We start from the raw sequence: 15,782 nt of genomic DNA, 5'->3' as shown, positions 1-15,782 counted from the left end.
GAAATTTTTACGCAAGTTAGGTTAATTGGTCGATAAACGGTGAGATTACAATAACAATTTATGAATATCAAAATTTCGTGAAAAGCGACATAACGTTGGAGAGTTGTACATATATTTAATTTGTATTTCTTTTTCTTTCATCCTTATTTCACGTATTTTCCTTATTAATTATTTTAATTGATTATTAATATTATCCAAGTATTTTAATTGGATATCAATCGTCTGAAAGCGCGCAGTTGTTGATCATAAATTAATAATTCAGATTGACGAATTAAACAAAAAAAAAAGGGGCTGACATGAGTATTTCACGAAACAGGCATCCAAGATGTGTAAATGATAATAGGGAGATTCACTATTATATCCAATATGGGGGCCCAAATTATAAAAATACCCTACATAAAATGGACTTTAGAAACACACCCAAAGCCCATTTACAACATAACAAAAAAGCTTTTAACTTCTTATAAATTACAAAACTGCCATCAATTTCTTAAAACAAGCCCAACCCCAAAATCTCATAAAAATACCCAAAGCACTCAATAGGGCATCAAAGTAATTTAATAATCAATATTAAATTCAATAAGGCCAGCTATCATTTTTTGGGTTTTTTTTGGGTTTGTTTATAGAAATTCAATTGTGTAGGGTTTATTTATAATATTAGTGCTAAAAATGAGTATATCACTAAATATCTCATGATAATATACAAAGGGCAACATGTGCAGCTGTATGAACTAAGTAATATATAATATGTGTGATAAAGAACAAGACATGGATTGGTGCCCCATCTTTTCACGTTTTCACAAAACGGACGCTGACATTGTGGTAGCACACCTCCTCATTGGATGGCAAAGGGCAGACAGAACGTGTTTTTTAGCCCCAACCAAATAACAGGGCAAAAAACGAACATCAATGTGAACAATCCGTCCCCAACAAGAAAGCATCAATGTCAACAAACATTACCCTAAGAAATGAAATATCAATTGAAGTCGAGTCAAATCAAAGCTAAGGACTCGAGTTTGATTTTAAGTTTAGGATAAGAACTTTCATGCAAAGAGGATGTCATTGTTGTAGTATTTTAAGACAATTACGTAATGTTATATGTTAAAGTTAAATACATGACATTGTGTAATTAGTTTAAGACATTAACACAGTGACATATTCCGGATATAAGAAAGTTTTAGATGGCAATTTTATTTTTTTCTTTCTATTAGTAGAATCATGAGTTTGAACGTATCACAATTCTAACTCGTTACTAATTCAAGGACTTAGGTGTGGATCCTTTTTGCTTAAAGAATGGGTTTGAAATTTCCCAAATTCAAAAATCTTCGCAGGAAAACTAAGAATTACAAATAAACTAATCAATGTAATCTTTTTGGGACGAATAATCAATGTACTTAGTTGGTCAAAATAATTGTGAGCCTTTTCTTGTTGGGGCCTTTGTCCCCACATTCTCACCATTAAACAAAAAGTAATTGACCCCTTAATAGATTTATTACAGAATCAGAAACTACGTCAACTCGTGGGAAGCCCCCTTGTCCTTGGCAATAACTTACCTAGCAAGTTGTAGTTTTGACTGAATCCCCTGGTGATCCTTCCTTCCTTTGGGTCAATAGGTCAAAAGCCCACACAGCCATCCATCTTCAACAGCCTTCAGGAAAAGTTTCTGTGCAACTTCCATCACAACCACCACCACCTCCACCACCACCATCATCAAACACTGCGAATTTACCACTAAACAGAATCCCACTTTTCCACGTGGTATATATAACTTATTTAACATTTACATAAAACTATTAGAATTGTTTGTCACTTTCCAACGTGGTATTGGTATATACTACTTGTCACAAGGTAATAAAATTAAAAATCTCATTAATAGATTATTGGTTGCTTGGGAAGAAGTTAACTTAGGACAAGCTGTTATATTTTGGCTCGACACCTGATGTGATCTCCACGTGTTTCTTTCTTCTTTGCGGTGAAATCATGAAATGTGTGCAGACGCCTAATGAGTCATTTCAAATTTGATATTTGGCAAGCTCTGCGTGTGTAATCTCTATCTCTGCATCTCAATTCCCAAATGAAAGAAAGCTATATTTAATCTTTAGTCAGCGAGAAGAGACCGACTCGTTCACTTTTTTCACGAACAAGACGCAGAGCAGACTTCCCCTTTTCTTATTCATTACACACCACCAACCCTTTTTAATTCATTTCTTGATTTAGTTTTTACACTATATAAGTGTATCAGTCAAGTCCGTGTTCAATTAGAAAATGGGGACTTCTCCTGGGAAGAAAGTTTTGCTCACCTCCAATGGGGATGCCATTTCACACAATATTGCCTTCTCTTTGGCCCAGCGGGGATGCAGGTGAACTGATTTCCCAACCCTTTAATTTTTTTGCCCATATCAATTCCAATGTTTTCATCTTCCTTTTTTTCTTTTCAATTTCTTCAATTAAAATTGTCAATTTCTGAATCTGCTCGTTTCTGGGTCTCAATTCATTTGGGTGCATTTTGTGATTGAACCGACAAATGGGTGGTTCAAGATTTCTTCTATGTATTATTAAATGGTTCCTTTTTGTTTTTGTGCTTGGTGCTTTGCATAATCAGGCTGGTCTTGATGGGAAAGGAGAGCTGTCTGCGGAGCATTCAACAGAAAATAAAGGGCTCATTGGAGGGTGTCGTGCCAGTTGAGGTGGTTGATGTAGACATGGAGGACGAGAGAGAAGGAGCTTTTGATGAGGCAGTGGATAAGGCATGCCACATTTTGGGCAATTTGGATGCCTTTGTGCATTGCTATACTTATGAAGGTACGCAATCTCTATCATATATGTACTTGGAGAACTCAATTGCTGTGTACAATTTGGAATGAACAAGTTGCTGGCATATATCTTTGTTGGGTTCTGGGTTCCTCCTCCCTTGCTTTTGGCAATAATATTATAACTTCAAGCCACATATATGCAATGGATAAGAGAAAACTGGGGAAAATACTTGGTATTTGAAAATTGTATTAAGTCTCTAAAACACTGTTTGCCATGCGTGACTGGGTTATGGTCAGCAATAGCACAATACCTATGTGGAATTGACTTTATGCAAATGGACAAAAAATGGCAACAGCTTTTTTTCTGGAAGATATTCACTTTTATTTTCAAAGGCTGATGAACTGATCTGATCCCCCTTTCTTGGGAATATGTTGATCCTGTGTCAAAACATGTTAACAACTTCTTTTATGGACATTCTTCGTTGATTTTACTTTCCAATTTGGTTTCTAGCATTATTTTTTATGTGCCTATGTAAAGGTTGTTGCAATTTAGTTGGATATAAGCAGAATTATCATTTCTGATGTTTGGAACAGGGAAAATGCAGGAGCATCTAGAATTAGCTGAAGATGAGTTTAAAAAGATAATGAAGAGGAACTTTATGTCTGCATGGTTTCTGTTAAATGCTGTTGGCAGAAGAATGCGAGATTATAAGTCAGGAGGTTCCATCATATTTTTGACCTCGATAATTGGAGCTGAAAGAGGGATTTATCCAGGAGCTGCTGCCTACAGTGCATGCTCGGCAGCCGTGCAGCAGTTAGCTAGGGTATGTTATTTGGATTCATGCATGCATGCGCATACAATCAACAAGTACACTGCGGCTGCATATGTGTTCTGAGTACCTTAATTCCACAAATGAACTTTTTTAATGTCAGGAATCAGTCTTTCAAGGAAAGCAACTATGTCAGCCACTCATGTTTGAATACACAAATTTGAGTTTCTCTTGGTTTATTAGCAGCCTTGAATTTACAGGGTTTTATGTGAGTGATTTTGCATTAGGTAGTGTGGTAACTTGCAGAAGCAAAAGAAGAAATTCTGTTTTAGGAATTAGCATTCTACAGTGTTGGTTATGCAAAACATCTCATAGATATCGAGTCCACTCAGTTATAGTAAGCTAGCAGCATGTAGATCATACTACACCTGAATAAGAATTCCCCAGTTAATAGTTTGAAGTCATTTTATATACGCTTTGAGTCATGCGAGCTGAAACACTGAGATGAATCATGATTTTGCTTAATTTCCATCATGTCCGCTAGTTTGCTAAGATGGTTAACAGATTCAGAGCGATTGTTTACCTGTTGGATGGTTGTTGTGTCAATTTAAGAAAGATAGTGCAGGGATAGAAGTAACAAAAAGTAAGTTACCACATTGATGAGGAGAAGTCTCATTGAGTTCAATGGCATTGGTATATTGGAAATGTTTGAGCATAGAAGATGTAGTTCTATGAAAAAGCATGGGATGGTGTAGTTTGGTTTTCTATATAATACCTATCACTTCAACAGCGAATTCTGAGTCTTGTGACTACTTTGTTGGGTGGATTTGAAGTACCTTTGTTCCCCATATCGGTCGTACACTTTTAGGTGTAGCCTTGATGTACGGGCCTTCTGAGGTCTTGCTCTTTGGTATTTCCTAAATTGACTTTAAGTTAGACACCTGAGGCATAAGCATTGCACATATCTCTGGTGTTGTGATTGTCTTTTAAGGTTACAAGTTCATTTTAGTGTGTGTCGTGTATTTCTAAAACTTAGTACATTTTGAGCTGCTTGTTGCATATGTCTACAACTTCTAGTATATTTTTCTTTTTCTTTTTTATCTGAAGTTGAATTTTGCATAAAACCTTTTGTCGCTGCTATTTTCAGACATCGGCTTTGGAGATTGGTAGATACCAGATTAGGGTCAATGCAATTGCCCGTGGTTTGCACCTAGAAGATGAATATCCAATGTTTGTGGGTATGGAGAGAGCAAAAAAGTTGGTGAAGGAGGCAGCTCCATTGGAGAGATGGCTTGATGTTAAAAACGATCTGGCTTCAACTGTCATATATTTAATCAGTGATGGGTCAAAGTACATGACAGGCACAACCATATTTGTTGATGGGGCACAGTCTTTGACGAGACCTCGGATGCGCTCTTATATGTGATTCTTCTTGCTATTATATTTTGACCGGCCATTAGTTGATTAGGTCTGCTCATAGGTCAATTAGCCAATGATGTTTCCGATCGAGTCCATTTTACTCGTATAACAGGGTCCACAGTAACGGTGTTCATCCTGCATTCAATCAAGTGTAGGAATTGAATAAGCACCTTACACTCCACATTTCAGATAAACTTTCATTGTCAAATTCTCTTCCTTATGAATCACAAAAATTGAATCAGTTCCCTTACAAAAAGATGGGCATAACTTCCTGCATGAAATGATATTTTCATGATCTGTTGGTTTGATATAATATATGCGATGAGAATGTCTGAACAGTATTTTGGGATGGAAATTCAAATGGGCTGGTCTTTTTCTCGCCATGCTCAATGTGTGAGCAGAGGTTGATGCATCAAAAACTTCAGAATGAATGAATATACTATTGCCTAAAAAAGTTGATGTTCAGGTAAAATTCAATCAGCAGAGCTGGTTTTCTTTGCTAAATGGGTATTGGACTTCCCATTATGAACAAGTCAATGAGGTCGTGATCAAATGATTGATAAAGTGACACATTTTCAAACTTGGATAGAAGTTTGATTGATAGGTCTGGCATCTTTCTCTTTGTCTATGTCCTAAATGATTAGGTTGTATACGTTTGTGTTGTGTAGCTGATTGTCGAATGAGCAGCGCGCCCCGCAACCCGCCCCCCCGGCCGGCCCTCGTCAATCAATCCTAATGATAAACAGAGTACATATGAACTTGAATTTGTGTGACAATGGACAGATACCAAATCTCGTATTAGAGGGCAATTTTGTCCACAAGATTAAACCCTTGACACAAACATAACTCATGCCTCAAGTTTCACACTATATCTGTATCATCAAGCTTCGGCGAATTTCGTGGCAAGTCGTGGTTCAACAATGGCAACTATTATCCTTGGGTTGGGATGGGACATCCACACATCCACATCCCAAATTTAAAAGGGGGGAAAATGGAAATCAAGAGCAAGGGTAGGGTGCATGTTTGTATGTAAGAAATACAACAGTTGCTGAACCGGCTCTGGTTTAGTCTTGCAGGTGAGGAAGGAAGAGAATTTACTCCAACAATTGGTGTCTAGCATGTACAAATACTGTAGCATATGTAATGTGGCGTGAAGCTATTTGAGGAGAAATCACCATCCATTCTTTTGAAAAATGGAACAAAAAAGGGTTTTGCTTTTCAAATTTATTAATTATTATCGAGGGCTGCGGGAAAGTCTTAATCCGTGAACTTCTTTTTCAAAAATTCAAATGCACATGTCTTTGTATTGTGACTTTGTCTTGGACCAAACTTAGCTAATATAACCAAATTTTATGATAATCAAAATCTCTCTCCCACGTCTCCTTAAACTCATCGAACTTTTTTTTAGCTTGTAAATGTGCCGTAAATATATACACATTAATTTAGTAATCAAAATATTATTCTGAACGATATTTAAGATGGCTACTACCATTAAATATAGTGTTTGCTTTTAACATGCATGTTGCATACAATAATAAATAAATACGATGCATGCTATGAAAGATTAATGTACTGCTTATATTGAAAAAGAGGGAAATCGAACTTAGGACTTTGAATGCAGAGACATATACTAACAGTTTATCTACTTGAGCTACTACATACCCTTTACTAAAATCAGGGTTAATAAAGCCAAATACGCACATGATTAATGAATGGTAGCTAGCAATTTCATGGAAACCACGGGTAAGGTGGTTGCACACTTTGCAGACATGCACTACAAACCCATATGCATGCATCAATTCAAATTCCAATATGAAATAAAGTCATGGTCAGACCAAAAATAAAAATAAAAATAAAAGATATATAGAGTCCATGTTGGACGCGCCACAAATTGTCCACACATGTGCCAAGTCGACAATATCTGTATATATATTTATCACCAGTCCAAAGGCGACTGCTCCTAGTCTAAGCATAGCATGCATCAGTACCAACTTTACAATTAAACTCCCATTAATTTGTCATTTGTGTGTGTTTCTCAACCACAACCAAACCAAAGATATTGTTTCACTCCACCATTCAAATATAATTTATCTTAATTAAGTAATGAATCGTAGATTAGCTAGTCATCATAGACTCATAGTGTGGCTAATGATGAAGCCGCCTCCACTATTCCAATATATCAGCTGCCTCCCTCCTCCTCAGCACCTCACTCTATCCCATATCCGCTAATGAAGCCTATAATTCCTTTGCCTTGGACCATTTTCGTGCCTCTTACGACACCACACCATACTCATTTTTTGGGTGATCATATCTCTTTTGTACATATATATATATATATATATATATATAGAGAGAGAGAGAGAGAGAGAGAGAGAGAGAGAGAGAGAATAAAGTTGTGGTAATTTATCTCGGCCGCCTCTAGCTAGCTGGCTTAGTTTCTTTTTTCATATGGAGAAGTATCAAATGTTCTTCCCTTGCTCCTCTTCTACATCATCAGCAAACTATGATCCCATGATCCCTATCTCTGCAACAAATAATATTACTACAGATGGTCATCATATGGGAATGGGAAGCTCTCAAGTTTACAACTACTTTGACGGCCGCGATCAAAGTTCAAATGGACTTTTGGGGTTGAGATCATCAGCAGGAAACCACGTTGGGAGAGAAGTTTTGATAAACAAAGATCATCATCAGTACCTGCAGCAGCAATATTCTGATCTGACTACTACTGCAAGTGCAAACATTAATATTAATAATGTTATTGTTGGAGCTGATCAAAATCCTCATGAGGCCACTAATTCAGGAAACAAGAACAAGGGGGAGAAGAAGACGAGAAAGCCCAAATATGCTTTTCAAACAAGAAGTCAGGTTGATATACTTGACGATGGCTACCGGTGGAGAAAATATGGTCAAAAGGCGGTCAAAAACAACAAATTTCCCAGGTATCTGTATATATATGCTTCGTTTTTCTTCATCTTTTCTTACTACATAATATATATGATGTGTTTGTCCAAAAAAAAATATATATATATATGATGTGATCATCACTTGTTTGTTTTTCATCCTAAATCCTTCATTTTCTTCTGTGATTTCGATGACAACGAGTACCAGATTTGATATAAGTATAGTATTAGCAAGCAGATCTCACCATGGGCCATCCATAAACACGTGTGGCTTTGCAGAAAAGCAAGATCCTAACTTGATTTTCCACTAGGAATTGAAAACAATATCTTTGTTAGATATTCGCTTCACTATTAATGTATGGCCGGGGGAGAAATTGGGGTTCTCTTCATACATTAATTGCATTTGCATGCACCAGGATTTTCATTATTATTTCTTTATTTTTCTTTAATTAATTTCTGGATACTTCTAATGCTTTCAATTCTAGTTTTTTCTTTCTTACTTTGTGATCTAGTCTTAGGGTTTTCAGCTCACTCTCTCTCTCATGGCTTAATTGGTTGTGAACATATTAATAAAAACTCTTGATCCATGCAAAGTTTTCCTAATTAGAAATATGTAATTTCATATTTACTGACCTTATGATGTCAAAAATTTCCATAAATCAAACGGGCCCTAATTATACATAGAGAGACCACATCAAAATAGGACCTGATTTATGAAAATCATACATAGAGAGACCACATCTATGCCAAAACTCCAAGATATAATTAAATCATATTTGCCCTAGACTGAGTGTTGGTTTAGTTTCCATCTCCTCCCCTCTTGTTTTTTCAGTTGTAAGTTTCTTGTTCCTCTCTTTTGTGAGGTTGAATGATATCGATCGAAGTGCTTTGATAAAAAAAAAAAAACAGTCACGATCGATCCTCAGAAGGGTTCTGTACATGGACAATTGAATCTATTAGAAAGGGTACCATAACACCTAATCAATGATTTCTGTGGTCTAACACTCAGATAATCGTCATCCCTGAAGCCAATTAGATTTTTGCTAATTTTAATTTGGTTCTAGGAAGAGCGTCTTTGCACCAAATACTGCATGACCACTGCACTGCAAATTTCAATTCCTAAACAATATTGTTTGTAAATTAACACATTTCTTTTTCTTAATTATTCTACACTTAGCATTAATTCAAAATGATTACATATAATGCATGCATGCAGAAGCTATGCGAGTGAAAAACTGAAGCTCTCTCTTGTTAATTAATCTGGTGCAGAAGCTACTATCGATGCACGTACCAAGGGTGCAATGTGAAAAAGCAAGTCCAACGCCTAACCAAGGATGAAGGCATTGTGGTGACCACTTACGAAGGGATGCACACCCATCCAATTGAGAAGCCTTCCGATAACTTTGAACATATCTTGAATCAGATGCAAATCTACACCCCCTTCTGATTCTGAAGCATAATCACATCATCATCAATGCAGCATGCAGCATGCTTTTGTAAAAGAGAACAACTCTTCTATACATTAATTACAGACATTATTTCTCTACATATATGGAAATAAGTTTGTGATTCAAATTACTTTTATTAGTTAGAGCTGTACTGTAACTATTTTGTGCTCATGGCATCAATTGATTTAAGTAATCTGGTTTTTTTAATTATTTTCCTTTCAATTAAGTCTTTGTAGTTTTATTTCAATGAGGTCTTTGCAGTTAGGTTTTATTTACAAATCACAGAGTAAAGACGAGTTCGTCAATTAGCACATATGATATGTGAGTTCTGTTAGTTGATCATAATAGTGTGCCAACACCTCTATTCCAACTTGGTTTGAATGCCCTTGATATCCCAGATAGATCTAGAGGTGTCGTACTTGACAATTCTGCCTAACTATAGCAGATTGATATAGATTACTCTCTAATTTTATATTGATTGTGAAAAAAATTTAAACCATAGGGACCCGATTAAATAAATTTTAGCTACAAGGATCCAATTGAAAAAACACACTACTTATTTTTCTATTTATTTTTTTAGAGAAAAAAACGCACAATTTCTAAGGAGGACTAAGTCAAGTTTCCTTTCTATTAATTTATATAGTGATAGGATTAGGAAAGCAATCGACTATAGAAGAACATCCAAATGGACTGGCAGCTTGGACCTCATTGCCCTATTGTATGAGCCCTCATTAGTTTGTATGGGAAAAGTTTGTATTGGGCCTAATAGTAATATTACTATAAGTACCGACTTTGGAGACCCACTTCACTAATTAATTAAGAAATAAATGATTATGGGTCAATCCTCAACACTTTTCTCCCAAATCGGGAGACAATAAAAGCTTGATATGGATTGAGGAATATAGCCCACATTAGGCTTTTTATGAATTTTTTGATTTTATAAATATTCTATGTCTTTTGAAAAATAAAAAATAAACCACAAGATGTGGTGTCGGCAAACTGCCATCTCGAGTTGGTAGACAACCTAGTGCTTAATGACAGGCGTTCGAATCTAATTAGGAGCACTTTGTGACCAGAACAAGTCGAATTTTGAGCGAAAATTAAATATGGGGACACCTTGTGGTCTTTACCAAAAAAAAAAAGGAAAATTAAAGAAGTAGATAAGTATGATATGATTATGAGCAAATCCAATTCTTATAATCTTATGGTGCTAGTAGTAAGAACTTGAAAAGGACACCTGTTAATTTTCTTGATTATATAGTATGAGTAATTCCATCACTTTAATACTAATCTAATCTGTCCAGTATATTATATATATGATCAACTCACAACGAACGAGATTTTACAATTTTTGACTCCTTCAACGCATCAAATACAGGGAAACTATGTATATTTATCTGCTTAAATTATGGTTATTATACCACTTACATGAAAAGAAAATTAATTTAAGCGTAAGGTGTCTACCGTCTAGATAGACCAGACCAAAGTCATTCTTTTATGATTGTCGACAACTAGATATCCCTATGGACTAGTCGTCTTCGTTTAATTTCCCATTAAATATTTAACGCACCAAAATGTATGTATATTATTTTGTCACGGTCTCACCTGTACGTATGTATATGAGAATTTCTGTAAACAAAAAAGAAATAACGCTCTCACGTACGTATATGAAAATTTATATATATATATATTGTTTATCAATGAAAAAAATGAGGTATTCAAAAACTAGAATTTTTCGAACATTAGAATGAAAAATCACTAAGATAAACTAATTGATCAAATAACGAATTATATGAACTTTTTATTTTTTCCATACGATAAAAGATGAGTGATTCACACACAAATGTTTTGTTTTTCAATATTAAAAACAAGTATAGCACTAAACTGAGTTGATTGACCCATATCATAAATAATATGAAGAGATTAGGGAAGAGGCAGTAGTAGTGGTGCGCCCAATTCCATGATTCAATTATTCCATTAAATAATAAAAAAAAGCAGTTGGGGGCAGCAGTGATATTAATTCAAGTGTTGAAAATAATGGTGCTTATCTTGGATTAAGATTTGTTATACCATATTTGGGATTCATAATGGATCATATATGGAAATCAAATGGATGGAGCCTTGTCATGACTCTTGCTCGTGGGAGGGAGTGACATGGAAATTGGAATACAGATGCTGGAAGATTTATATTTTATATTTTTATATGCAAGGATAGATTGGAGGATGACGTGGCTGCCTTCTGGGTTCGCTTCTTTTTGAGTAGTTTCTCTTTCCTCCATGTTGATGATTATAAAATGCTGCAACTGTTTTGAAAAGTTGAAAGTAACAATACCCGTCTCTTTCTCTTTTATTATCTTCATTATTTCTTTTTATATACTTTTTTGTAATTTATTATATACTCCTCCTAATGGTTTACCAAATTTTCAAAAAAACCAAGCAGAAAAGAAGAAGGAAAAACTAGACAAAACTCTCAGCCTCAGGTGGTCCTTGCTGGATTTATCTGCTCTGTTTCTTTCTGGTGTTGGTTAACAATAACAAATTAGCAATATGGGCTATGTAATTAATTTATATATATATATTCCCTTTCCCTCTGAGAGAGTGTGTGAGTGGAGGGGTTGTGATTAAATTATATTTGTTGGGCTAGTCATTGATTCCTACTTTGAGTTTGCACTTTGCAATGAATCCTTTGACCTTCCTTGTTTTGGAGGGAACAGGGATAACACAGTGCTGCTGCTAATTATCTTCAGCTCAATTTATCTGGAAGTTTATGTGTTTTTCTTCTTCACTGCCTAAGCCTTGTTTGTGTGTCTCTCTCTCGTCTCTAGGAAAGGAGGAGATTAGAGAAGAAGGCAGAGTTGTTGTTGTTGTGGTTATGGAGTGGGACTTTAAGGACTTTGCTTGTTGGGATTCAACCGATGAGCTGGAGTTGGAGTTGGAGTTGGAGTTGGAATTGGAGCAGCAAAAACTGGAACAAGATAGTGACCTTGCTGCTTTGGTTGGGTCCATCTCACAACCCCAGAAGAAGAAGAGATCAGCAGCTGCTGGATCTTTACTAGTGGATTTGAACTTGTCTGATTCTCCTCCTGCTGGACACTTGTTCAAGGACCCAATTAAGCCCTCAGCTGTGGCGTCATCATCGTCACCGTTATCCTCACCATCATCTTCATCATCATCATCCAAAAGGGTTAAAAGTAATGGAACTGATGAGCAGAAATTGTCATGCTTGGTTGAGGGTTGCAAGGCGGACCTCAGTCTTTGCAGGGAGTATCACCGACGCCATAGAGTCTGTGAGCTCCACTCTAAGACCCCTGTTGTCTCCGTCAGGGGTGAACAGAAACGGTTCTGCCAGCAGTGCAGCAGGTTATATTTATGATCAATTCTGCAATCACCATGCTTTAATCAATTTAGGGTTCTTTTTCATTTTTATGTACAATTTGTTAGGAAGTTAGCTTCTTTCAATTTCAATTACAATTACAATATTTACATGTGATTTTTCATCAAGTGTTGTAGATTCCATTCTCTGGTGGAGTTTGATGAGGTCAAGAGAAGCTGCAGGAAACGTCTCAACGGTCACAACCAGCGCAGGAGGAAGCCTAAACCAGAATCCCTCTACTTCACTTCCAACTTCCTGTCCGGTTACAAAGGTATTAACTGTTTTTTTGTTGTTGTTGCAGTCTTCAATTTGATTATATCCAGAACTTGTTTTGCCTAATTGTAATCAACTCTTTTGTTTAGAAGAACCAAACTGAATTGAGACTGTTCATTTAGCTTTGACAGTAATTTGACCAAATTGGCAGATCATAATTTTGAAGAGCTTGTCTTGCCTAGTTAACTTTTCAAATTATCAAACTATTGATCAAGAACTGCTATGCTAGAATACCCTTTTCTTCATTCCTTGGGTAACCAATTCATATTGATTATGGACTTTGATTATGGGATTGATATGCCTATCTAATTAACATTCAGGTCCCAGAATCTTGCAATTTAGTAACCCGCAGCTATGTGCAACCAATAATGTGAGAAGCATGTGGCCTGTGGAAGCCAAAAATGGAGCAGAATCCATGCTTTACAGCCGCCATCCTTCATTCAATGGAGGAGAAAAACCATTTCTTTTCTTGCAGACAAATAATGACACTAAAGCTGCTTCAGGCAACCGGGCAGCCCCTCAAACTTTCTTGCGCCACCAGCCATTTCCAACAACTGCTGCCTCACCCGCAGAAAGCAGAAAGGGCAGTCATATAATGTCTTCTGATGGTATGACTCGAGTCATTGACTCGGGTTGTGCTCTCTATCTTCTGTCATCACATCCAGCACAAGCTTCAGTGACTCAGTCCAATGTCACTACGACTCATCCAGGTCAGCTCCTAGACTCGAGACTTCAGAAGAACGGCAGTTTTGCAGAATTCTCATGCTCACATGATGCGGAGGACAAGGCTGCCAATCCAGAAATGATGTTTCTTATGGGGCCTGATGGCTTTTTGGACAATGGGGTGCAAATGCTTCCAATTTTATTGGAGTAGTCTGATGCAACCTACAGGGCATATGAATATGCGGTAGACTTGTGTTTGTGCTGCTTTACTAGTTTATGTGGTCTCGAATAAATATAATCTGGGACAAGTCAACTGCAGAAAATTGTGGTTGTAATGGCTTTGGTTTGTAATGTCACTTGCTCTTACCAGATACCAGTTTGTGGTTGTCAAGTATTTGTGTTTTAAATTGTGTACAACAAGTCCTATTTCTTTGCCTCTCTGTTTCATGGAGATGCAAAGTCAGGTTTGAATTCTGCTAAATATGTTGCATTCTCAATTAAAATTTGAAATGAAGACACTCTGTATTTGTGGAGCACTTAATCTGTATTTGTGGAGCACTTAATCCCATCATTGAGGAACCAAGTCAAGAGTCATTGTCGCACCACCAACAATGATGTCCTACTAACCCACTACAATTAGCGGGACAATTAGGAAAGCAATGGTGCGAAATTAGTCGTCCTAATCTTGTTGAATGAATGAATTCTGAACACAAAATGCGACCAAACCGAAGACATATGAACTCTGAGATGCGTGTGTGTGATATAGAGCTGAGCTCAGCCTTGAAGTCCAAGAGATTTTTCTGGCATCAGAAGATTCAACTTAAAGTTAAAGCCAAAGTAACAGTGACTTGATTTGGAGTGATTGTAATTGGTCCAATTAGAATGCTTAAAATGCTGCCTGATTGATGTAAAAAGCGATTGGTCAGATTATTACATCAATCAGGCAGCATTCTAAGCATTCTGAGTTGGCCATAAGTTAACCAACATTCCTGAGCAAATATTGAAAGTGAAAGAACAGAATTAGGTTTGGATTCAGAGTGCTTATACGTGAAGTAATCCTTATTTTCCTTGATTCATTGAAAAGTAGCATGCATCTATCAAATCATTGTTTGCTGGTAGTTTATCCTATCTTCATACTGAGGGAAAACACTCAGTCAAATATAGCAAGCATATTTGATATCTTTCCAACAACATTAGGTGTAAAAGATGAAATCAGGTTTGACATCAATCAGAAAAAAATATCACTATTTTAGTATTGACTTGGGGTTTCTTTTCTGTACATCATTTGCTCCTTCCCTATATATATATATATACATCCATAACAAAGCAAATTAACATTTCAAAGTCCAAGCCATTCTCTATGCTAACCCTCCTCCCTGCTATCAGTTTCAACATCTTCCTCTTAGACCATACACTCTACTTTTTAGCTTCTGATTATTTCATCTCTGTTTTCTTTTGTCTGCTGGATCAATGACAGATTAGCATTTGCAGTCATGCATCCACGCATTCAGGAGTAAAACTTCCACCTGACACCGTTTCTCTCTACCGATGTGATGAGAAATATAAACAACGGTGGATGAAACATGGGATATTCAAGTTTTGCAGCTCATTCAGGCTATTGTTTTTCCTTTTCCTGCTCGATGATTAATGTCGTTAATGTCGACTAGTTGTAGCATTTTGGTGGAATGATGATGTTGATGTTGGCGTGGCTCAATCAAATCAAACTTCTCAACTGTTTATTGGGTCCTTTAATTTGATTGAGCCGTGCCAATATCATTATCAGTCTCCAAAAACTCATCAACCAACAACTTTAGAAAACACAAACCCATAATAGGCGATAGTTTCCTTGGATTATTAAGGTCGCTTGAATAACACATTGTTGATTTTATTTTTTTTCGTGCATTTTCTCTTAACTTTATAAGATTGTGGCTCATTGTGCAGACGTGGGTTAAACCAGTTGATCAAGACAGTGAATTTGCCCTCTTACACCCAAATTCGAGTGCAGACCAACAAGAAATTTCATCGAGCTCCAACCCAAATCCGCCTATTTTCGTTGATTGTTCGTCCAAAACTTGATGATTTTATTTTTAAAAACGTGTGCAAATGACAAAATCAACCTCAATGAATGTATGTGCAATCTAATCTCAAAGGCTAATTTTGTCATTTCAAGAATTTTTTAT

At 36.4% G+C, this 15,782-nt stretch overlaps 3 protein-coding genes across 4 annotated transcripts; all 3 read left to right on the top strand.

The window, feature by feature from the left end:
* LOC18783581 (3-oxoacyl-[acyl-carrier-protein] reductase FabG) lies at positions 1,937-5,280 on the top strand. Its single transcript, XM_007215750.2, has 4 exons — positions 1,937-2,360; positions 2,603-2,802; positions 3,348-3,577; positions 4,671-5,280. The coding sequence occupies exons 1-4, from the start codon at positions 2,266-2,268 to the stop codon at positions 4,947-4,949; spliced, it is 804 nt and encodes a 267-aa protein (XP_007215812.1). The 5' UTR covers positions 1,937-2,265; the 3' UTR covers positions 4,950-5,280.
* On the top strand, positions 7,101-9,515 carry LOC18784367 (probable WRKY transcription factor 45). The gene is made up of 2 exons (XM_007216875.2): positions 7,101-7,884; positions 9,115-9,515. Exons 1-2 carry the CDS (start codon positions 7,391-7,393, stop codon positions 9,290-9,292), a joined length of 672 nt encoding a protein of 223 aa, XP_007216937.1. The 5' UTR covers positions 7,101-7,390; the 3' UTR covers positions 9,293-9,515.
* LOC18781876 (squamosa promoter-binding-like protein 13A) lies at positions 11,681-14,138 on the top strand. Of its 2 annotated transcripts, XM_020559544.1 has the most exons (4): positions 11,681-11,773; positions 12,119-12,653; positions 12,804-12,937; positions 13,260-14,138. In XM_020559544.1, the coding sequence occupies exons 2-4, from the start codon at positions 12,166-12,168 to the stop codon at positions 13,811-13,813; spliced, it is 1,176 nt and encodes a 391-aa protein (XP_020415133.1). In that variant the 5' UTR covers positions 11,681-11,773; positions 12,119-12,165; the 3' UTR covers positions 13,814-14,138. The 2 variants fall into 2 exon arrangements, with proteins under 2 accessions (XP_020415133.1, XP_020415132.1); XM_020559543.1 differs by lacking the exon at positions 11,681-11,773 and having other exon boundaries at positions 11,797-12,653.

This window comes from Prunus persica, chromosome G3 (genome assembly GCF_000346465.2).
Source record: "Prunus persica cultivar Lovell chromosome G3, Prunus_persica_NCBIv2, whole genome shotgun sequence".
NCBI classification, from domain to species: Eukaryota; Viridiplantae; Streptophyta; class Magnoliopsida; order Rosales; family Rosaceae; genus Prunus; species Prunus persica.
Note: the sequence above shows the minus strand (reverse complement) of the source record. Positions and strands in the feature narration are given on the sequence as shown.